General features: G+C 36.7%; 1 protein-coding gene and 1 non-coding gene across 2 annotated transcripts in view; one reads left to right on the top strand and one right to left on the bottom strand.

Annotated features, from left to right (window-relative positions):
- The first annotated feature begins 4,715 nt into the window (after positions 1-4,715).
- MTPN (myotrophin) overlaps positions 4,716-25,013 on the top strand; it is a 49,848-nt gene continuing 29,550 nt past the window's right edge. Inside the window, exon 1 of the mRNA XM_055284140.2 lies at positions 4,716-5,113. Coding sequence (XP_055140115.1) covers positions 5,042-5,113 — 72 coding nt within the window. The 5' untranslated portion in view covers positions 4,716-5,041. The remainder of the gene's footprint in view (positions 5,114-25,013) is intronic.
- Positions 20,635-20,741, bottom strand: LOC129485510 (U6 spliceosomal RNA). Its single transcript, XR_008658662.1, has one exon. It is a non-coding gene; the product is annotated as a U6 spliceosomal RNA (small nuclear RNA).

Genomic DNA, 25,013 nt, shown 5'->3' with positions numbered 1-25,013 from the left:
TTTTTTTTTTTTTTTTTGAAGACAGAGTCTTGCACTGTCTCCTGGGCTGGAGTGCAGCAGCGTGATCTCGGCTCACTGCAACTTCCGCCTCCCAGGTTCAAGCGACTCTCTTGCCTCAGCCTCCAGAGTAGCTGAGATTTTACAGGCACCCGCCACCACACCCGGCTAATTTTTTGTATTTTTAGTAGAGAAGGGGTTTCACCATGTTGGCCAGGCTGGTCGCAAACTCCTGACCTCGTGATTCACCCGCCTCGACCTCCCAAAGTGCTGGGATTACAGGCGTGAGCCACTATACCCGGCCTCCTTGTCCTTAAGTGAGCACTGGAAAATGTGTTCTCCTTAGAGTCTGAGCAGCATTCTCAAACAACTCTGTCCACAGAAGGTTGAAGCCCCACTCCCACTTGGAGTCTATTTACAGTTTCCTTTAGTCTTGACTGATAGCTATTTTGGCATGTCTCTCAAAAATTTAGCCAGCTTCTTCCATATTTGATTCGAGCTAGCTCCACATACCATGATTGTGTGTGTCTCCACTGCACTAAGTCACAACTTTCTCTTTTACTTCTTTCTTGTGGGTACCTTGAATCTATCAAGCTCTGTCATGGGAAGACCTGTGCCATGTTGTTCAACTGAAAAGATTCATGGGGTACCACTTTAATCTATTCGGAGGTTTTAGTCATGGGTGTGACTATCACACCCGTAATTTGATCCTTGCCAAGAGGTTGAGTTCTAATCAGCCTTTGTTGCTCATCTCAGTTTTGTTTTTAATGAATAATGATGAGAATCACTTGCATCTTCTAAACGTGCATGTCTCCAAGTTTATAGCTCCCTATAATCACTTTCATTCCTAACTGCAACCTGGACAATTATTTTCTAAACTCATCATTTCCTGTAGTATTGAGACACGAGAATAGGGTCTGGAGGCAGGGAGATTAATTAAATCTTTTTTAATTATCTAAGGCCAATTCACACTGACTTTCTAAAACTAAATCAAAAGGAAAACCCCAACTTCCCATGCCCAAGTAACAAATGGACTCAAGGCTACTTCCTTTGCAACCCCCATCTTTTCTGGGTGGCAGATAAAAAATTGTAAGTACCTCTGACTGGTCCCCTCCTGCAGCCAGTCGGGCTGGTCACAGGCCAAGTCTTCCTTTGCATAGGAGTATAACTTTGTAACTTCACTTCAGCCTCTGATTCGTCACTTTCTGCAACCAATTAGTCGTTTGCATAGGGTGTAACTGTAACTTTGCTTCAGGCTCTGATTGGTCCCCTCCTGAAACCAATCAGACTGATTGCAGGCCACTACTTCATTTACATAGGCTGTACACCAAGTAACCAATGGGAAACCTCTAGAGGGTATTTAAACCCCGGAAAATTCTGTAACCAGGTCCTTGAGCCACTTTCTCCAGCCTGTTCCCATGCTACAGAGTGTGCTCTCATTTTCAATAAATCTCTGCTTTTGTTGCTTCATTCTTTCCTTGCTTTGTGCATTTTGTCCAATTCTTTGTTCACAGTGCCAAGAACCTGGACACCCTCCACCAGTAACAGTATTTTATATAGTCAATAGTTACTGATACATGCAACCAGCTTTCCATTTTCTGGCCTTTTCCTCTAGAACTACTAGAGCTTCCCCATATTATTAGTTTTGCCAAAGGTTTCACTCCTGTGAGTATGAATCACCATCTTTACGGCTTCTCCTATCACTTCCTTTGTTGTGTACTCCCCAGCCACTGAGCCAATGCCATTTATTTAAAGTTTTTGTTCTAGTAACATTCCCATTCTGACACTAATTTCTGTGTTAGTCAAGATTGGTTCAGTGTTCCTCTAGTAATAAACACCACAATTTCAATGGCTGAAAACAATAAAAGTTAAATTCATATTAATCCTATATATCCATTATGGGATGGTGACAGAGCTCTGCTCATTGTAGTTATGCAGGAACCCAGACTGTGTAGCCACTATCTTGCACGTTGCTAGTTGCTGTAGTAGAAGGAAAGAGTTCTGAAGGGTCTTACAATGACAAGCCTGGAAGTGACTCATTTCACGTCTGCTCATAACTAACAGGCCAAAATTAGTTACATGATATTATTCAACTACAAGCCAGGAAGAGCAATTCTCTCATGTGCCCAGAATGGCAGACAAAGGAATTATTTGTTTAACACCATGAATACTTACCAAAACAGGCAAACAAAAAAAGATAATTAAAATACTTGTGATATGTGCTGTAAATGGGGGAAAAGCTGGCTATGTAAGTAGTTGAAGGACCTATTTAAAGTGGGTGGTCTGGGAGGTCTCTCTGAAGGTTTGCATTGAAACCTCAAAAGTCAGAAGGAATGAACAAGATTTAGATGAAGAACATTCCAGAGAAGAAACAAGAAGCATAAAGGCCTTAGGGTGGAATGAGCTTGGTTTAGCTTGAAACTGACAGAAGATAAGATATTTCAAAATCAAAGAAACAATGGGGGTGGCAAGGGAGTGTCATGAGATAGGAGGGAGATACTATCACCTACCATCAGCAGTCAGTGCACAGAAGGCCATGAAGGCCATATCAAGTAGTTAGGATTTTAACCTAACTGCAGTAGGAAGCCTTTGAAAGGTCTCAGAACAAGTGCATGTTTAAATTTTAAAAGAGTAACTCCCAAAGTGGGGAATTATCTAGAAAAGGATGAGTGAAAATAGGACACCAAATGGGAGGCTATCACAGCACATAGCATCATAGCAGTGTAGACAGAGATGACAGTGGCAGGGGTGCAGGATATGTGAGGGTACAGGGAGTAGTAAGAGTGAAGATGGCAATAAATGAACAAATTTAAGACATATTTTGAAAGATGTACTGATGGATTGAATAACAGAAAAGTTGAGAATGGGAAGAGCAATTATGACTCCCATGTTTCTGGTTTTAGTGATAGGGTGGTTGGCAGCACCATTTACAGAGATGTGTGGGGGACAACTAGGTTTAACATCTACAGGAGTCCAGATCCTATTCTGGACATGTTAAGTTTGAGAAATCCAAATGAGTAAGAAGTTACATATAAGAATAGATCACAGAGGAAAAGTCTGGTTAAAGATTTTTTTTTTTTTTTTAGATGATCTTGCTCTGTCACTCAGGCTGGAGTGTAGTGGTGCCATCATAGCTCACTGTGGCCTCAAACTCCAGGGCTCAAGTAATCCTCCCGCCTCAGCTTCCCAAGTAGCTGGGAAGGCAGATGTCTGCCACTGTACCCAGCTAATTTTTTTAATCTTTATGTTTTGTAGAGATGGTGTCTCACTTTGTTGCCCTGGCTGGTCTCCAAGTCCTGGCTTCAAGTGATCTTCCAGCCTTGCCCTCCCAAAGTGCTAGGATTACAGGCATGAGCCACTGCACCCGGCCAAAGATATAAATCAAGAGCTCTCAGCATGATGTAACTCAGAAATCACACAGGTGGGAGTCTGTTGGAGAAGAGATGGAGATTCTAGGACTTGCCTAACAAACTCCCCCTTGAGATTTGTTTCCAGAAATCGTATCACTATTGGGTATGTGGACTTGTATTTCTAATTATCAGGGAGTAAAATTAACAAATGACAATCTAGGGAGCTGTTAATATTTGGAGGGATTTCTTTTGATTTGAAATCTATTTGCTATTCTATTCTAAATGATAGCAAAAAAAAATACATTTCCAAACACTACTGACATCCCCATTTTACACATGTGGAAAACTGAAGCAGAAGGGCGTTCAGTAACTTGCCCAAGATGATACAAAATTAGCAAGAAGTGGGGCCTGTATAGCAAACTAAACAATTTGTCTCCAGAGTCTGTTCGGAACCCCTACACTGTATGGCAATGGTGGTAAAGTAGCTTGGTTAATGTGTTTAGTGAGTTACAAATAATAGATTATATATATGAGTTTTATACATAATAGTTATATATGTATATATATTATACGTATATTTCTAGCTCCAATAAGAGCTTTTATTGCATCTATGCTCATGTGCGTATGCCTGGATCATTAGGGTTGTGAGGAACAATTCAAGTGGTAGCTGTGCACTATGGCATTACAACTAAACCCTAGGAAGAACCGAACTGACTTCACCAGGACAGTCCTGAAGTTTCAAACCATTAAAAACAAACAGTAAATTTAAAAAACGCAAATTGTAATAGTTTGGTTTGCTCCACTTTATGGCATCAAACTGAATGCCTGGACGTCATTTGCTGGTCAGGAAGATGAGTTAATTTTTTTTTTCCTTGCCACACACTAAAGTTTTTTGCTCCAGGGAACATTATACATAGTGTTAACACACTCAATTTACATTGTAGTTTTAGTGTTGAAGATTTTCTGGAGGGCAGGAATAGCGTTATTCCATCGTTTTTAGCCCAGTAGTACTGGATGACGGAGAGAGAGAGGGTGAAAGGGAGGGAGGGAAGGGGAAAAGGCAAGGAAGAAGGAATTCAAATCAAACACTCTTACTATACATTTTTAGAAGCTGAGCAAGATGCCCTCCGAGATTATGTTTTTTAAAAAGTAAAGTTTTTCCCATTAATGGTGGTGCAGAAGCGTCCTAATCCCATCGAAAGTACTCTCACTCTTCTTCCATTCGCTGTCTTGACCTCCCCTGAGCCTCCTTCATTCAGCCTCCCAGTCCCGCCCACTTGTCCCCGGCTCCTACCCTCCACTCCAGAGTCCCGGCAGCCTGTACATTGCGCATGCGCATTAGTGGCGCTCGCGCCGCGGACCCAGAGAGGGGCGTTCCGCGGAGGAGAAGAGGAAGAGGAAGTTGGGGGAGGGTCCTAGCGGGGAGTGAACCGGAAGTGTAAAGATTCTTGCCTCTCCTCGGCCAGGCGGAACCTGCTCTGCTGGGCCCGGTGGCCGCAAAAGAACTTTCTTTCTCCCGCCCGAACGGTCGCCGCGGCCAACTGCCTCGCCCGCCTGGCAGCCTAACCCGCCTTCTCTTCTTCTCCTCTCCGGCTTCGCACGGCCCTGCCTCCCTCTCGCCCGGCGGCATCCGCTTGCTGCTGCCACCGCCTCCTCATCTTCTGCCCGGCCAACCGGCCTGCCCCGCTGCAGTGATGTGCGACAAGGAGTTCATGTGGGCCCTGAAAAACGGAGACTTGGATGAGGTGAAAGACTATGTGGCCAAGGTAAGCGAGGATGAGAAGAGTAGGCGAGAACACGGAGGTGGGCTGGAGATGAGGCTGAGGAAGCTGATGGGAGCTGGACTGCAGGGATGGGGGTGGGCGGGAGGAGAGACTTCCTGGGTGGAGGCGGCACCAAGGAGAGAGGGGCGTCTAGGGAGGAGCTAAACTGAAAGAAGGGTCCAGGTAACTTGGTAGCCTTCTGTGTCAGGTAACTGCTGCGTTAATACAGTCAGGCGCTACCTGACTTCTTGGCCTCTTGGGGGAGGGGAGGAGTGGAGTCTGGCTCATCCAGAGTTTCTTCTGCGCACTGATCATTTGAGTTTGGCCCTCTTCTACACCAAAGTTACTTAAACCTTTCTTTGAATGAAGTAATTCTCCATCTTGGACTTACCCATTACTAAATGAAGTAACCTAAGTAATTAGGATCAGAGGAACATTTTTTTTTTTAACGCTGGGCCTGGTGTGAAGTTAAAGAATTCGTTGACCGTGAAAAGAGTACCGAAAATAGAAATAGTTAAAATTCTGAAACTGAGTATCACTTCACTGTGGTGTCTTAACTTTGGGTGTGTCCTTTTTCCTTTCCCCCACCACAACAAATACATATTTGCTTCAGGTGGTAAGGTTGTCAACTGGCATCTGGGAATGTTTAAGATATCTGAATAGTTTTTAAACAAGCATGTTAACTTCATTTATTCCTTTCTTCTCCCTGATTTCACCTGAAATGCTTACATGTGTAGTAAATAGCAATGCAGTTTAGTAGCAGTGTATTTGGGGGGTAAAATCATGATGAAGAAAGACAAACTCAAACCTCAGCCCCAAATATAAAACTGAATCCACATTGTGGCAGAGTGGGAAACTTAAAATTCCAAGCTAGCCTGCCTTTCCATCCTGAAACTGTGCCTTTGTAATTATGAGAGAACTTAACATGTGATTTTAATTTAGTGATAATCTAAAAAGAATCTTCCAAAACAAGTATAATTTTATGACAACCACGGATGGCATCTTGCTCACCTTCTAAAAGTGTGAGAACCCAGTCTAGATTTTAACTCTTCAAAGAATAGGACCTGACCTGGATTTTTGCTTCAGAGGCTGTGTTAGGAAGCAAGTAAGCAGAAGCAGTTTCTTAAAACTTACAGGATTGTGCAAGGCAAACTGCTGAAGGTTTTTACTTTATTTAATGCCATTACAATTTAGACTTTTTCGATGCTGCTTACCTGCTTAGTTATTTGCAGTGGAGTTTTAGGACAGGCTGTCCTCTAGTCACTGCCTTCTCAGCTGGTAGCCAACTGAAACTTGACTTATTGGCTGTTTCAATATAAAGCTAAAAGGAAGAAATTATTTGATACACTTACCAGTGGTGGGACACTGCAATACTCTGGAAGTGAGTGGGCTTTTGTTTTCCTGTCATGGTGGAACCTAGGTTGTTTGATATACTTGAAATACAAAAAGTTGATTAAGTACTAACTGAACTTAGACCTACCAAAATAACACAATTTATTTAGTTTTTTCCTGACACATTATTTTATGTCATCCTTGTGAATACTGGGAAGTAAGTCCTATTATTGGTCCCATTTTACAGATTACTGAGATGCAGGATACCTAAGAAAAGTTATGGAGATGGTAAATTGTGAAGCAAGAACTAAACTGCTGACCCCAAAACTGAAACTCTTTAACTGCTCCACGCACTATCTCTCAGTCTAAGATCTAATTGTGAAAGCGTATCATACCAAGATTTCTAGTAGGACATTCCCAAGGTCCACATTCAGGCAGGTAAATTGTGCCCAAAGAATTCTCAACTACACAAAAATATTTGTATGAAAATATGTGCCAATAAAGATGGATTAATTTATTTCCAGTTTTATAATTAGGTTAGATTATCATGTTCAATTTTATTATTTTCCCTATATTACTACCATAGCCTGTTCTTCATTAATGTAAAAAATTTGCATAAGAGGGAGGGTAGACATTCGGAAAAAGCAAAAGAAAGTATTGAAAGTTGGACTATCCAAAAAGATATGACTATAACTGTAATGTAATCTGATGTACAGAGCATTGAGCTTTATCCTTTCTTAGTTTTGAAGATTTCATAAAGTATCTTTCACTTTGTTAATGAGAAATAATAACAAGCACTGAAGTTTGTATTGACTCGGCTCCCTTATGGTGCCCATTTATACTTTCAGGTGCTTATTACAGTTTCTTCTGCCCCACAGCTATCTTCTCTGCTTATTTATTGACTCACCTTTTTCATCTACCAATTTGTGAACAATCACTTTTTGAGTTTCTGTAATGTGCATCTATCTGAGTAGGTATGTACAAAGAAAATACTAAAGAAACACTTAGACCTGTCTAGTCTTCATTCTCAGGGGTGAGAGTCTATTTAAAAAAAACTCCTCAACATTCCTGTGAAGATCTCTCATATTGTTAACATAAGAATCTACCTGTAAGAGTAAGATAAGCATTTTAGTATGCCCCTCCTCCTTCTCTTTTTTTTGGAAACAGGGTTTTTTTGTTTTTGTTTTTTGGAGACAGGGTCTTTGCTTTGTCGCCCAGGCTAGAGTGCAGTGTCGTGATCATAGCTCACTGTAACTTCAGACTCCTGGGCTCAAGTGGCCCTCCTGCCTCAGCCTCCTGAGCAGCTGGGACCATAGGTGTACACCACGACACCCAGCAAATTTTATTTTTTGTAGAGACTGGATCTCACTGTGTTGTACAAGCTGGTCTCAAACTCCTAGCCTCAAGCGATCTTATGGCCTCGGCCTCCCAAAGCACTGGGATTACAGGTGTGAACCACCAGGCCCAGCCCGTTTTTCCTTTATAAATTAGTATTTTTAAAAATCAATAATTACACTTTTCTACCTGCCTCTGACTTCTCTATTGAAGTTTGAAGTGTGAATATCCCTAAATCATTGGTTTTAGGTGAGTTCTTGAACTTAAAAAAGTCAGTTCACAGTTCCCAAACCACTGAAAATTGTATTTTGAAATGGAAAAGATAGTATTGAGAGAAAAATTTAGATTATTTAGAGAAAAATTTAGATTACTACATTAAATGTTTCATGTATAACTTTAAGACAATATCTGAAGTAATTTTAAAGTCTTTCAACACTACATTTGGCTTCTTGACTGACTTAAGGACCACATTTAGTTAATTCATTCATTTTTACGGGGTGTCTTTCAGGTCTTAAACTCTTTAGTAGTCCTGGGATGATAGTAAAGGAGTTGGACACAGTTTTCGGGAAACATAAGCATCTATATTTAGCAGACCTACGTGAAAAAAAAATTCAGACTTTTATAGTAGTATGCAAATTATAAATAACATCTCATTTTCATAAAATTCAGTTGTCCAGCTGGAAAACAAGTGAAAGCCAGAAAATAAGGTATTCATGAGCAGCTATAAGAGATATTCATGGCCCCATTTTTGATCTGGATGTTTCTTTTGGGTGACATTATTTTTGACTTTGTCTTACATTTCTGCCTTTATGTTCTCCTGTTGGAGTTAATTCTAGCCTCACCTGAATTTCAGATTGCATAAGCTCTGTTCAGACAAATCCCAAATTGAGCTGTTTTCCTCTCAAAAACTGTTTTTATTCCTCTTGTGTCTCCATTTTGACTAATGGCATCAAGACCCAACCATTTTCCCAAACTGGAAACTGGGAAATTTTCCTAGATTTCTGAGGGTTACCAAGACTACCTTCTTAGTCTCCCTCATCCGTTCCTCACTCTCCTTTCTTCTTCTTACTACTTTAGATCAGTTGCTGCTGCTTTCCAGCCTGGACTATATTTTTCTTGACTATAAGAAAATAAGAAAGAAAATATAGTCCAGGCTGGAAAGAAGCAGCAAAAATTGACCCCTTCCTGGTCAGTTTACACAGTTTAGGTGGAGGGATCTTTCTGTAATATGAATGTAAGCATGTAATCTTTTCCAGCCAATCTCCTTCACTGCCCTTAAAATATTAATACTTTTGTGATTTCTCATTGCTTATTTTAAAAGGGCCAACTCCTCCTTGGTATGGTGTACTAGGCCACTATTATCTCATCTGGGCTTGCCTCTCTGTAAGCACTCTGCTCCAGATCCTACCATCCTGTTTCTTCCTTGTAGATCTTTACATGTGTTCTTTCATCCTCCTTGACCAAGTCTGCTCACCTCAATCCCTAACCCCCAACCTGGTAAACTCCTATTTACCCTCCTAGGGTAAGTATCACCTCTTCCAGAAAAACATTTTGACTTCACATAGAGTGCTGCTTCTTTTACTGTTTTGCTCATCAGATTGCTGTGATTTTGTTTACATGTGTCTTCATTAGGCTCTGAACTCCTGGAGGGTAGATAATATATTCTTTTTCATTTTTCTGTCTCCAGCATAGCGCCAAGGAATTTTACACATTAAAAGCATGTTTCTAGTAAGAAATTCATTTTATTCTTAACTTAGCAATAATTTCAACATACTTCATTAATTACAGAATAATAATTACCATTGACTGGATGACTTGCATTGTCAGGTACTAGAAAGCACTCTGCAAGATGTTTTACCTAAGTTTTTATTTGCTTCTTACCACAGTGTTTCAGTATAGGTAATAATCTCATTTTAAGGATGAAGAACCTGAGGCTTAGAGAACTGAAGTAACTTGGCAAGTTACAAACTAAGTTGCATAACTGGAATTTAAACCCAGAACTGTCTGAATCTACAGGCTGTATGTGAGTGTATGTGTATTTATAACCATATCAGTTTGCTTTAAAAGTTTTTTTTTTTTTTTAGCTAACAACACTTTAGAATTGAGAAAATGAGAAAGAGGCTTTTAAGAAGCAGGTACGACTAATTAGCTCTGACTGTGAATGAAGACAAAAATGGCAGTCATTTTAAAAATTGTAAATGTAACAATTCAGAAATAATTAGTATAGAGACAAACATCTCTGTAAACTTAAACTCTCATTAGAGACTGTCATTGCTCAAGACGTGTCCATAAGAGTGACTGATAGCCTGCAGAATTTTTTTTGTATTTATAGTCACATATAATCTAACCTTATAATTTATGTTCCTAATTGTGATCCTACACAGTCCAGAAAAAGTTAAATTTTGTTTGTTTGCTTTAGGAAGAAACAAAAATAACTAAATTATTGAGATTGCTATTCATAGTTATTTAAATAAAACAAGTAATACTTTGAAAAAAGTATGTTTTTAAAATTTTATGTATTTGAGGATTGTGATGCAGTATACAGGTATTATTTCATTTACTTATCAACAGTAAGCCATGAGCATTATTAATAATGTTAACCCCATTTTAGAGATTTTAGAGGCAGAGATTAAATAACTTGCTCAAGATCATAAAGTTCTTAAGTGGTGAAGCTGAGATTTGAACTCACTTCCTTGGGTTCTGAAGGAGTTTCAAAGCCCCATGCTGTTAACTACTTCAGCATACCCTTGACCTTCATTTCTCAATAAGGCCAGAAACTAGGGGGGTACTATAGTAAATAGTGAAAATAAACAATCACAGCAGGATGATAATTATCCTTTGAGACTACTAAAAGGTGAGCTTTGTGGTGGATTTTGGGGATCCAACACCCTTACAGGTGAGTGCTGGTGAGTTGCCTTGATAAATAGCCCCTTACAATCTTCAGCAGGTCTGATGTATGTACTCTCTTGTTTACATGTACTTCTATTTCACTTGCTGTGAAATAGAAGCCTGGTCTCTAACTTCCCTTTCTCTGTGGTTTCCTTTCCCTCCAGCCTCCATTCTAATTACATCTGCCGTTGACACTCTAATAGGTTTGAAAAGCAACAATTGTGCACCATGTGAAAGGATAGAATCTCTTGAACCTGAGAAAGATATCAACTCTAATCTTTAGAAATTCCAAGACTTATTGAGATCACTTTTCACTTTCCTAATAAAATAGCCAATTTAAAAGAGGCCCTGATTCAATCTACTTTGCATTTATTGGTTTTAGGCAGCTTCCTTTTTTTTTCTTCTTTAAATTATTAGTTCCTTTCTTATAAAAATGTATCACTATGTGTTGCCCTTTCTACAGAAGGGCTGGTGACCCATTCAGAAAGCATATGTCAGCTTGTATAAGATACAGGTGCCCTCAGTAGACAGGGAAACATTAGTATAGATTCTTTTCTAATTATTAATGCTTTTAATCATTTTAAAAAACATATAAAATAGAGGAAGATCTTTTTTTACATTGGAACATAAATGTTCATTCAGATGTACACAGGCTATATGAAGTATTTTGGTTTGAGAGTCTAAACATTTTCCTTTTATTAGTGCAGATAATTAAAAATTTAATGAATTAAAGCTGGTTTAAATTATAAAAATATTATGTGCTTGTTATTTAGAAAAGCAAAGCTGTATTGGATAAAGTAAAATATCCCATTGACTATATTTCCTACCTATGTGGTTCCTCTCTTTAAAATATAAAATTGATTAGGTGTTTTTAAAACAGAAAAGAATAAAGAAGACAAAATTGGCCAAAATTTTACTATTTAGATAACTCCTAACTTTTAAAAAGTAAAATTAAATTAATTCAGATGTGGATTTTAAAATGCCACAGTTAGGACTGAAAGGTAGAGATCTCCCCTCCCCAGTGCCTGTGAACAAATCAGCCATTCTCAACAGGTCCATATAATTAATTTCAGAAAAACATTGAAAATTTACTTACTCATCTGTTTTTCCCACTTAAAAAGTTCTGTAAACACTTCTGCACTTTGCTTTCCACATTGAAATGTATGTATTCTTCCCTTTTTAAATGGTGAATAGTATTCCATTTTCTGAATGTCTATTTAACTATTCCTATATGATAAACATTTTGTTTCCATGCATCTTTGCAATTAAACAGGATTGTAGTGATCATCTTTGTACATATACCTTGACAACTTTTGAGACTATATCTGCATTACTCTCTTCATGTATTTCGTCAGCTTAGGCACACGTTGGCAGACATGAGACCGATGGTTCCCTCACACCATCAACAGCACTGGGCATCATCAGACTTTTTAGATTTTGCCATTTGGGTAGGTGAAAAATGATTGTTTATGTCTTTTGTTTATTTTTCTTTTAGTTGGTTGGTCTGTTTCTTATTGGTTTGTATAAACTATAAATTAGGGAAATCAGTTTTTTATCATGTTTTGCAAATATTGTTCCCAGTTAGTCTCTTGACTTCATTTATTTTCTTGTTCTACAATGGCCTTTTACTTTTTGTGGGGTTAAATGTATCGCTTTTTTTCTCTCTTGTGACTTGGATTTTGTATCCTGTTTACAAAGACCTATTCTCCTGTGTTAAATTACAAATAAATTTGCTCTTCTGGAACTTCATTTTTTCTTCCATTTTGGACATTTGACCTTTCCATTATTTATTTTGAAGTAAGGCATGAAATAAGTACATAGTTTTTTTTCTGACAGTTCTCATACCATTTATTATTATAGTTCCTCTTTATTAATAATTTGAACCATCATCTTTATCATAAACAGATTTCTTTTTCTATCTATACCAAACTGATTTAATGATGTGTAGTTTCAAAATATGTTTTAGTGTCTCCCTTTCACATTCTTTTTAGGATTTTTGCAGGTGATTCCTTAAAATATTTTTTCCCATAATCTCAAGAAAAATATTAGGATGATTTGAACCTACCTAAAACTTAACCTGTATCTTTTAATAAGCATTAAGCTTTTTTTTTTTCTGGAATGCTGGGATCGTGTGATCTGTGGAACATAATACTTTAACTTTTAATTCTGTATGAATCATCGTAGGATAGGAGGATGTCATGCACTGTGAGAATGTGCCATATCAAAGATTCAAAACAGAGGGAGTGTGTTTAGATAATCAAATCACAGCAAAATTGGTAATTAAAGTTAGTGTATGGTATTACATCACAGTCCACCTTGTAATAAGAAAAATGGCTGAAAGTAATTTTTTTGCAGCTACATCTTTACTAAATAGTTCTGATAAGCTTAGAAGCTTGATTTTTTTTTCAGTCCACAGAAACTTACCAGTGTGAAGAGGAGCTGTGATTACTGAAAGGAAAGAAGCCAAAATGTAAGAAGCTGACCCAAGAAAGTGAAGGGCAAAGAGCCATATTTACCTTAAAGTTTCAGAGGCCGCAGGCAATAATTAATATGTATAAGCGTAACCTTGAGCTTCACAAAAAGTTTAAACTTGGTTACTTTTCCCTTATTTACAAAGTCAGAGACGTATAACATTTTAGGAAAATTTCAATTTGACATATAAAAAATAATGAGCATTTTGATACTTAGGCCTAAAGTAAGTATCTGAAAAATACTGAAAAATGGAGGTATTAAAAAAAAAATTGTAGGCCAGGCATGATGACTCATGTCTGTAATCGCAGCGTTTTGGGAGGCCAAGGCAGGAGGATCTATCACTTGAGCCCAGGAGTTCAAGACCAGCCTGGGCAACATAGCAAGACTTCCATCTCAACAACAAAAAAATTGTAGGTAGTAAACACTTTAAACATAGTACAATAGATGCTCGTTATGGCACTATCCTTTAGGGATTTGGAATTGCATTATTGGTGAAACCATAGCATAGAGGCTAAATGTGTTGGCTTTGGAATTAGATGTTCCAGGTCTGGCCTTCTTACTAACTAAACACTTTGGGTGAATTAAGCACTCAGAACTTGAGTTTCTTCAATTGGTGAAAATGGGAATGATTGTAATACCTACATGGTAAGTGTAAACTGTGTACCATTGTGCCTGGCATATGGTGAGTGCTAGTAAATATTAGCTGTTGTTACTAATTAGCATCCTCATAAATTTGTTTAGAAGCAAGATTACTTACAGAGCAACTAGTCCAGCTCCCTTATTTTATAGATAAGGAAAAATTAGGTGTGAAAGCCCTTGACCAGTATCATACTGCTAATTGAGATTGAAATTTAAATTCAGTTTTCCTGAACTTGGATGAGGGTTGGGTGGTTGGTTGGTTGGTTGGTTGGTTTTCCACTACACCATTGTGTTTCCTAATGAAGTCATCTTATGCTAGCTGTTACCTCTAATAAATTATTCTTTTTTGTCCCACAACATCTGCTTGGCAAATTTCTTCTTCTTCTTGAAGTTTTATATTCATGTCTGTTTTGTTCTGCATAGCATTCCCTGACTGCTTGTGCAGTTTATTGTTTCTTGGTGACATCTAATATAGAACTTTTTTGTTGTGTTCATGTTCTGTTGTGGTTTCTAAAATTTGAGAGCTTATGGGCTTCTGGCTTGACTAACAAGTTATTAGACTTGAATTTGAAAAACTGCGGCTTAAGAAACTTAAATCTTGTTTTGTGGGGTATGTCTTTAATTTTTGAACTGCTAAAGTGAGTTTTGTCTTAATAACTGGTTAAGAAAAAACCAAGGGGCATTTATAAATATGGATCAGTTATTACCATTTAGTCACTTGAATAGTGGCTCACAAACTTGAGAATTCAGAGGTTCTTCTCCACTGCCCCCTCCAGCCCCCTAAAAAGTCTTCAGATCTTTAAGCTACAATGCTTATAATGGGGCATTTTTCTGTTGACAGGGGTCATAGCACTTGAAGCTTCTTCCTGTGCTTGAGGAGTTCCCTACTTATATAGTATGAATCTTGATCAAAGACAAGGTCTGGTGCTCACTGCAACAAAAGCCAAAAAGGGCAAATAAATTGCTTTCTCTTGCCCACACAGGAAAAGAGCTCATAACCCAAACATGACTAATTGGATGTGTCTATCTAGAGCTGATACAAATGCTCAGGCACAATAAAAGATGTAGTGGCAGCAGTAAAACACCACTTTCCAAAAACAGCAGAAGTCGTTATGTGCCACTTGTAGCATCTCTTCTGTGCCCAGGTGGTTCTTGTGACAGATTTTGATTTCACAGACAGTCCTGGACTTAATTTTTCTTTGACGTTGTGATGATGCAAAAGTGATACACATTCAGTAGAAACTGTATTTCGAATTTTGAAAAAATCAAAGCTTTCAAAGTCAGAATCATATCACTGCTTAGGGATATGCATGATGGTACTCTCATGGTGCAGGGAGCTGCAGCTCCCAGTCACCCACTCAGTCATGAAGGTAAATAACTGGTACTCTGCTGTGTATTGTAATGCCAGCTGTTTTTGCCCAATGGTAGGCTAACGTAAGTGTTCTGAGCACATTCAAGGCGGGCTAGGCTAAGCTGTGATGGCAGGTTAGGTGTATTAAATGCATTTTCAGTGTAACCCAATCATAAGTAGAGGAGCACTTGTATTTCTTGCTTTTAAGCATCCTTGTTTTCTGTCCATTTACTGAGCTTTGTTCTTCAATCCTCCTGGCAGTTCTGGGAGCTACTTTTAATATCTGTTAATGTATTACATGTCTATTAATCAGTCTGAGTTGGTTTCTGTTGCTTGAAATTAAGAACCCTATATTAATTTTTACCTGTTTATCTCACCTAATATTCTGTGGGTTTGTTGAAGATAGCAATTATCTTTGTATCCTCAACAGTTATCACATTGCCTGTTATCTGCCATACAGTTTCGTTACATTTGTATTTAATTGGTAGTTGCAGAAACTATCCCTTCCTTTGTTGTTTTCAAAGTTGGTTTACCATATACCACTTTGTATGTTAACAGATGTTCTTAGTGTAAATGATGTTCTTTCATTTCCTCTCTTAGAAATAGCTCTAAATTTTCAAGCTCTTTGTTGTTTTAAACCCAATGAACTTTGTCCAACTTTCCACACTGTTGTAGTGACAACAGTTGTATTAGTATAACAGCAACTTCCACTTGTAACCTCTCATGACTATCATTTTAGAATTTCAGTCAAGAATTGTTAACACTGTACAGTCTCACTAAAAGTAAAGATAGTTTTGTGCATGTTTCCTTGTGAAAAATAAGAATCATCTGTACTTTTACCTTGGTATTAAGAAACAAATGTTAAAACCTATACTTAATGCCACATTACTTATAACAATATAAAAGCATATGGACCCTAAAACTAAGTCCTTAGAAAACATTTTTTATTTATTATTTTGAAGTTCTCTATAAGAGATATTACACTTTCATTTTGGATTTCGGTAGACCTTGGTTTGATTCCCAGCCCTGTCCACTTACTAACCTTGACCATGTTATTTAATTTCATCAAACCTCAGTTTTGTATCTGTAAATAGGGATTGTGATAATAATTCATGTTGTGTACAAGTTTTAAAAGATAATGTAAATGTAAAATTTGCAAAGCAGTGCTTAATACACTGAAATTCTGTAGTAAGTATTTGCTGTTTGTATAATAATAATAATTGTCTGTATAGATCTAAGAGGAGGTTGAGGGAGGCCAATGCTTAATAGCAAGAGTTGGCAGACATTTTTTGTAAAGGGGCAGCTAGTAAATATTTTAGGCCTTGGCCGTCACACAGTCTCTATCATAACTATTCATCTCAGCTGTTGTGCAAAAGCAGTCATAAATGATACATCAATAAATGAGTCTGTCTGAGTTCCAATAAAACTTTATTTACAAAAACAGCATGCTGGCTTTGACCCATGAGCCGTAGGTTGCACACCTCTACATAACATTGAAGTTAGTAAAACTACTTTGTCTAATATAAGTTTCACTTTATTCTCAAGTTTTTGAGATACAAAAAAGTTAAAATGTATGATATAAAACTTATTTTGGAGGTCAGCATTTTCAAAAACATTATTCAGAAATCTTTATGATTCAAAGATGTTGGACTGGAAAAGCAAGGCATGGAAAGCTGCTTGTGGATAGAGAGAAGAGAGAGGGAGTTTGAATGAAATTCTCTAAAAGAAAATGCATAGAATTTCTATACTAAATTTGAACCTTAGGCAAGAGGCCTAGATTTCTGAAAATGAGGAATCACTACTTGTAATATACAAATAGGAACTAATTTAGATTCTTAAACCGAAAGGAGATTCTGCAAAATCCTTTCAGCTGCATGAGATCATCCTTCACCAAAAACGTTCTAGAATTTTCTTCCCAGCCTTAATGTGAGTCCTGACCCTGGCTTGATTTCCAGCTCCGGAAGTGAAAGAGAAGGCTAGTTAGCAGTTTTCACTAGTTCATTCATAATTCATGCAGCAAATACCATTTGAGCACCTACAGTGTCAGCCACTGAGATGAGTTTTCTTTGGTAGGTTTAGTTAAAAGGGTTAGAGAACAAACAGCAAATAAGTTGGTTGTATGAGTTCTGAATACATTATTTCCCTTATTTAATACATGAAATATGGATAACACTTAGAAAGCGGCTATACGGTTTGTTAAGATAAAGTTATATTTGGTTCCTTTCTCCTCTCTTCCCTCCCTCCCCTCCAACTGTGGAGCCGTGAATTAGAATCTTATAAATGAAGCTACTTTTTGATTGTCAGTCTTTTTTCCAAATTGACATATTATGACATAATGTTTTAAATGGATTTTCTTAGTTTTGATAGTCTTTCTTTATATAAACACGTGCTTTGTTATTAAAATTTTAATTTCCCACAAGTAAGCTTTTAAAAAATACTTCAGCATTTTCAATTAGAAAATGTCTAAGTGTAATTAATTGCTTCTAAACCTTCCAAAGAAGAAAAATTGTGTGTATTTAATAAGTAAATCAGCTGAAAACTAAAACTAAAATTTCTATAATTTGAATGACTGAACTAGTCATTTTTGAAAGAAAAAAAATGCCAAAGTTGAAGTTTCCAAGTAAATGTATAGGTGGGATAAGAATACGTAACAAATGTATTGTTATTCATTATTTAAAATGAGTTCATATTTATATCATTGAAAGTTTGATGCATTTGGGAGGATGACATCAGCAAGAGAAAGTTCATTTAGTGTGATGTTAACATTTCAGAAAATATATCAAGTAAGAGCAGGTTGATGTTACACTTTCATCCTTTCAGACCTTTCTTTCTTTCTATTGTGCCATCTGTCTGTTTTTCTGTATTGTAAAGTTCCAAATAAAGTATTAATGTATTATCACCTTTCTTGTTTGCTTTGCCCCCTCAGTGGTAGAGTTTACATATAAACCCATTGCTGTGTTGTAATTTATAATTGTGGTATTGTTTCACACACTGGTATCAGTCACCAGTACAGTAATAGGTGCTTCTTTTTTGCAAAGTTATAACCTAAATAAGGACTTTTAACCTGGGGGACTGGGTAGGGAGGAGGACAGAGAGAGAGTATTAGGAAAGGAGTGACTATATTATAACATTCATCTCAAATGGATCTGTCATTTTTAAAATATTAAACACTGCAGTCTTAAGGAATTCTGAATTTCCAGTGGGGAAGGATAATACTTAACTGTAACTGAAATTATTGGGGACATCGACTTAACTATATAGAATTTTGTAAATTTAATACTTTTGCTGCTTTCTACTGTCAAGTGTCCAATATTTAGTTTACATGCTGTGGTACAAAGTGGTGACACATATGCTAATTTAGTCTACTATTTGTTAGGTAGCTTTTGGGACACTGAGCTCTTGTGACAGTACAGTATGTACCTATACCTTGGAACTCAGTGGCAGCAATGTGTACATATCTTACAGATCAAAGAAAGAGTATTATTTGTTTCTTTTCACCTGAAGAAAGGTCTAAAAAACATTCTCTGTAGGAGTCGACCATTTCATTTAGAAATAGCATAAAGAGTACTATTTTATTGTAGTGTTTATTATTCAGATAAACCTAATGCCATGTAATAGAGGCCTGTAAGAAGTACTAATCCAGTGAATAATCCCCACCAAGCCACACAGTGGAGGAGCATGTAAAAGATTTTGCTGTTGAAGAGAAAATCTGAAACTACTAAAAACATACCCCTTATTTGTTAATATGTGTATGTTTCATATTAAAACCGGTTAGGAGAGTAAGGGAGAAAAAATTGAAAACAGCTGGGAAAAATCTGGTGAACAGTGGCAGTCTTTTAAACCATGTAATTTCATATTAATTTAACCACCTCCAGATTGGTTTTTCACAGATTTGGTTCTGTCCATAAGTAATATTCTTGCTATTAATAGAATAATATTTTAACGTTTATTTTCAAAATGGTCTGCAATTCTAGTATTGAGTTCTTCTTTGCTCCATCAGTAATTGAGGAGATTTAGTATTGGTTTGGTTGTGTGTATGTGTTTTGTGTGTTATTTTTGTTCATTCATTTTTTTTTCTTACGTTTACTTTGTGCTAATGCTTTTGGTATTAATTTTGCTTTATTGCATTGGGATTAGATAATGGGTTCTGTAAGTATTGAAGTTTTGTTTGTTCTGTTATAATTATATTTTGTTGATATTCAGTGAAATAGTAACGTACAATTTCCATAGAGTACAAAGTTTGATATACATTAACAATCTCATTAATTATTAATCATGCCTGCTGTGTCCTTACCTGCCAAAGACTGAGATGATTATGATACTCTCTCTGTACAGTGCTATTTTTGTCAGTTGTTTTCTTGCTGTTCTTCAGATAATTCATAACTAGCTTTTACATTTTTTCATGTAAAATGAACATCTTTCCCATTTACTTTTTTTGCTTTGATTCTACTTTATCATGTACTAATATTACTCTTCCAAGCTTTTTAGATTTATGTGCCTAGTATATTTTTGACCATTAAACAAATTTTTTTCACATTTTCATATTTTGCTTTTTGGTATCTCTCAGTAGCAGCTTCTGGTTGGAAATTTGTTTACTTTTCTTTTTGTTGTTGTTTAACAAAATTCAAGATTCTTCTTTATCTTTAAATTTGACGTTAAGAGCCTAGCACATTGAACCTGTAATCCCAGCTACTGGGGAGGTTGGGTTGCTTGAGCCCAGGAGTTCAAATCCAGCCTGGACGAGGCAGTGAGATGTTGTCTCAAAAAAAAAAAAAAAGAAAGAAAAAAAAGGTATATATCTCAAACTCTCTCCAAATATCATTGCTATAGGTAGTTTCTCTCTGTAGTCCTCTGGAATTCGGCGTTCTAAGGAAGCCACAAACATGAGACCAGTTTAATTTAATTTTTTTGGTGTTAATGTGATTTTGACTTTTTAATTTTGGGGGTCTTTTTGCTTTATCTAAAGAAATTCTAAAACTGTATTTTTGGGAGGGGGGGAAATCAACTGAATTTTTGTCTGCAATACAGTGAGTGCTTACAATCTATAGGCTCAGGTCTTTCTTGAGTTCAGAAAACTTTTTAAAACTTGTTACCGTTCTGGTTATGTATCATTTATAAGTTACAACTTTACACTCCTAATACCAATCACCTTTTTCTTTAAACATTTGTACTACTTTATTACCTCGGTATTCTGGGAAAATTTCTTAAGTTTGTTCTCAAGTCTTAATTAAGTTTTCTTAATTTGAATAGTGTTTCCCAACTCTACTAACTTCGGTACAAATTTTAATTTTGCAATTGCAGTTTTAATTTCCTTGCTATATGTCACTTTCTCTGCAGCTTCCCTTTCCTATCAGCCTGCACCTCAGTTTGTTTACTTTATGTGTTTGCCTATTCTCTTCTTAAGACACCCTTACTTATTGAGCCCATGTCTTTTGGATTCCATTTTGATTACTCTGTAGATGTTTTCTAAAGTTGTTTCTTTTTTTTTTTTTTAATTAAAAACCAAAAAAATATGGACTGCTTCATGAATTTGCATGTCACCCTTGCAGAGAGGCCGTGCTAATCTTCTGTGTATCATTCTAATTTTAGTATATGTGCTGCCGAGGCGAACACTAAAGTTTCTTATATTAAATCATTTCAGAGGTATGTATTTCCTTAGAGTTTTTTTATTTTATTTTTCTACTACATTTTAGAGGAAAAAATTTTCAATGTATTTCTTTTGCCATGTGATTAGTTTTTATACACCTATCTCTATATTGGTTTTCTTTGTTACCTATCCTTTAAAGGGGAAATACTATTCAGATTTAGGGTGTGCTAGCGGTTAGGATGTGAGGATTGCCTCTGACCACACTTAAAACCTGCTTATATACTAGAAGAATCCTAGTGCTAGTGGTTTTGTTCACCTGATCTTTTATATTCTCTATTGCCTAAGGCATAACTTCATTACATTGTTTAAAAAAACATGAAATCATGAAGGCTGGAAAAGAGAATCTTTTTTTTAAGAAAAAAATGTTAGGCTTAGCCCAAGCTTAATTATCTCTTCATGGTAGCTTGATTAGACCCCTCCCAGGCTGAGCTACTACATCTCCTTTTCTGTATTCCCAAAACAAACTCATAGCCTGTACTGCAGCTTTAATCACATGATATAATTTAATCACATTATATGAATAGTTTACTTGTTGTCTTGCTTTTTATGGCTACAGATTCCTTGTGGGGAATGACTCCTTTTTCATCACTATCTCAGATGCTTGCCACAGTTCTCAAACCTTCATAAGCTATCAGTAAATGTTTTGTGAATGATTGAGTAACCAAATTGATGTCTTTGGGAAAATATTAGAATAAACCATTTAATAAGCATAAAATACTAGAAGGAAAAAACAACTTGGCATTGTAAAGAGGAAAGTATACTATATAAGTTTGATTTCATTCTATTGTTGCAGTAAAGCAGGAGGCAATACACTTAGTTTATCTTGATCTTAAAAAAACAGATGTTCCATTAAAAAAACAAGCAGATGTTCCTCCTGAATAATACTGACAAACTAGAAAAATCTTCCCTTGCTTGTAGTACTGTTAAAAAAGCAAATAACTCAGTGCGGATAGCCAGGTGGCATATATTAAAAACTCCAGGGATATTTCCTATACAGCCAATAACATTGCTCTCAGAAATTAGATCTAAGACATGATCTATTTAATATTTAATTTCTCTTCTCTGGATGAAAAATAGTTGATGGCACACTCACCAAATTTTCATGAGAATAATATCATCAGGTAGAATCAGTGAATTTCACCATTTATGTTCTTCAGAGTCAGCTTAATCTAATTCTATACTTTACACTCTAACGTCTTGACCCACCCGTGTATAGGTTTCAGTAGCAAAGCCAGGCATAGGCAATGATTGTTAGTGTTTACACAAAGTACATAATCAACCCATAAGTACTTTTCCGCCAATCTCCAAGGCAAAGGGTATCTGTGACCCAATTTTAGGGACATTGTAATACAGAAAAATGTGTGCTTAGGAATCAATGAAATAATGTAACTGTTACGTTCTATAAAATAAGAATTTTAGTGTTACCGGGTATTTGATATTTATTGCATGTCTAGAATTAGAATAAGTAAACTATGGTATATCCACTTGATAGGATATATGTATCTTTCAAGAATGATGTCTCATGTGAGAGAATACATAGTGTGATTACAACTTTTTAAAGCAATTATTTTCATAGAAAAGGATTAAACAGAATTATAGCAGAGTGGTAACAATGGTTGTATTTTGGATGGTAGGCCTTGCTAAAATATTTTTTAATTTCCAGATTTTATTTTATAAGTATGTATGTGGTGGCGGTGGGGTGGTTTGTAACACTTATCAGGGGATCAGTTAGAAATCATGCTATACTGATTTCCTTTCTTTGAAGTTTCTAGACTGTTATAATCTGAAATACTTTACTGAAATTTGAATGTTTGAAAGATATCCTTGAGGGAATGATGGGGAAGGATGATTGGATGAAAGTGTCATGAACTAGATTAGGGATCAGCAAATGATAGGTCTCTCTGACCCATTAGTGACTCAAATTCAGGGTAACAGCAAGTCAATGAAAATATTTAGTTGTAGTTACAGTGTGTTGTGACTGCTAAACACAAGTAATAACCTAATGTAAAAATAAGAATTGCTTGTGCCATGTGCCTGCAAGGGATAGAACCATAACTGGTAAACAGTGAATTTTCCAGTACTGAGAGCAGGAATGGACTGATCAGCAAGGTTCTGAATTGCCTTTCATTAGAGGTACTCAGTTATAGGTTGGGCAGACACAAGCAAGGATTAAAACACAGAATGGGCGGCTGAATTAGATGACATTCAGAGCCCCTTCCAACACTGAGATTGTATAACTTTCAGAGACCCTAATAAGGTTTTAAAAATACCACTTCGTGAAGTAGCTAAGCTGTTTGGTAGGCAACAGGTTGCACTGTGACAAAGCTGTTATAAGTGACTGTAGGAACTATTAAAATAAGACTGCTATGCACAAGTCACCCACAGACATTGTAGGCAGTATATAAACAAGTAAGACATTGTTCTTTCATTGTCCTTTCTTTAATGAAGTTTTTATTAAAGTATATAAATAACATACCTGATCGAATAGAGGTAAATGTAATGAAAGACATAAACAAGAACTATGAGGATTAAAGGAAGGAAATTATATATCAAGAATATCAGGAAAATACCAGTAATATTTAATTTTTTTAGGTTGAAAAACCTGTCCAGTGCCCAGTCCTAAAATGCCACGTATTTTAGTCCGTTTAGGGTTGCTACAAAGGAATATCTGAGGCTGAATACTTTATAAAGAACAAGGTTTATTTGGTTCATGATTCTGTTGTCTAAGAAAGTTTAAGATTGGGCACCTGCATCTGTGAAGGGTCACAGGCTGCCTCCACTCATGGCAGAAAGTGAAGGGGAGCCAGGTGTAGAGACATCACATGGTGAGAGGAAGCAAGGGAGAGAGGAGGTGCCAGGCTCTTATTAACACCAGCTCTCACAAGAACTAATGGGATAAGAACTCACTTATCCCACACCCAGTGAGAACATTAATCAATCCATGAGAGATCCCACTCCCATGACCCAAACACCTCTCTTTAGTCCCCCACCTCTGATATTGGGATCAAATTTCAACATGAGATTTTCCTGGACACACATCAAAATTATAGCACTATGCTTTGGCATTGGAATAAATGATATAATAATTAGGTTCTCCTCTGACGTGGAACTCACCAACTGATTGATGTAAACTGGTCATGCATTGTCACTTTTTGTTTTTTTTTTTCTTTCCAATTTTTTAACACTAAGAAGAATTGAGGTTAGGACCAAGAAAGACTCAGAGAAGCTAATCTCGGGTTGTCAGAATGTAATCTTAAGGCCTTTCTTGGGTTCCATTTGGTTTAGAATTTCACGTAGACTTTCTCCTTTCCACTGTAATCTAAATCCTCATCTTACTCTTAGAAGCACCAGAAGTCAACCCATCCTAAAGCATGTTATGGTTTCTATGGTGGTTCCAGATAGAGTGTATGTATTTAATTTAAACTACTCACCAGAATATACTATGAAGTAGTAGTGTTTCATATGTGTATTATGTATATACATTATATATGTTAGTTAGATTACATATATGGAATACCATATTTAGAGAAAATAATAGCTTCAAAACAACTTAGTATTTTTTAATATAACACAATCTAGGTTGTGAATTTAATAACTGACAGACTTCATGTTGCAATGAAAAGAAAGAGTTTTAAGAGTAAAGGGAAGCTTTGTATTTGCAACATGGAGACCCTTGACCTCGGCAAAATGGTTATGGTAATTGTGTTGAAGGTGGAAGCCAAACTAGAGTGGACGGTGAAACACTGGAGATAGCAAATATAGACAATCCTTTTGTAAAGTTTAGCCCTGGAAGGGAGGAAAGAGAACAGTAACTGAAGGGCAGATGTCAAGTCCAACAAGAGGTTGCTGCTGTTTGCTTTTTTAGTGGAAGAGCTGTGAATGGCACATGCTGGTGAGAAGGAGCCAGTAAAATAGGAGAGGTTGAAAACACTGTCAAGAAAAGAAATAAACATGAAGTTTTCCCTAAATAAAGGAAGAAGGGACGATATACAGAACATAGGTGAGGGATGGCTTTTGATAGGATGAGAGGATGAGTCAGTTCCGAGAAGGTGTGATAGAAGGTCCTGAGGGAGATCATGTCTGTAGGCAGTCTTCTGTATAAAGGATATGGGCTCGTCTGCTGAGAATGAAGGGGAAGGAGGAGACAGAAAAGTCTAAGGTCTATAATAAGTAGAAGAGGTTTAAAATAGTATCTGTGGAAAGTGGAAGAACCAGAGGAAAAGGAAAACATGGTAACG

Source organism: Symphalangus syndactylus, chromosome 6 (genome assembly GCF_028878055.3).
Source record: "Symphalangus syndactylus isolate Jambi chromosome 6, NHGRI_mSymSyn1-v2.1_pri, whole genome shotgun sequence".
In the NCBI taxonomy this organism is placed as follows: Eukaryota; Metazoa; Chordata; class Mammalia; order Primates; family Hylobatidae; genus Symphalangus; species Symphalangus syndactylus.
The sequence above is the reverse complement of the archived record's forward strand: the minus strand, read 5'-3'. Positions and strand labels throughout refer to the sequence as shown.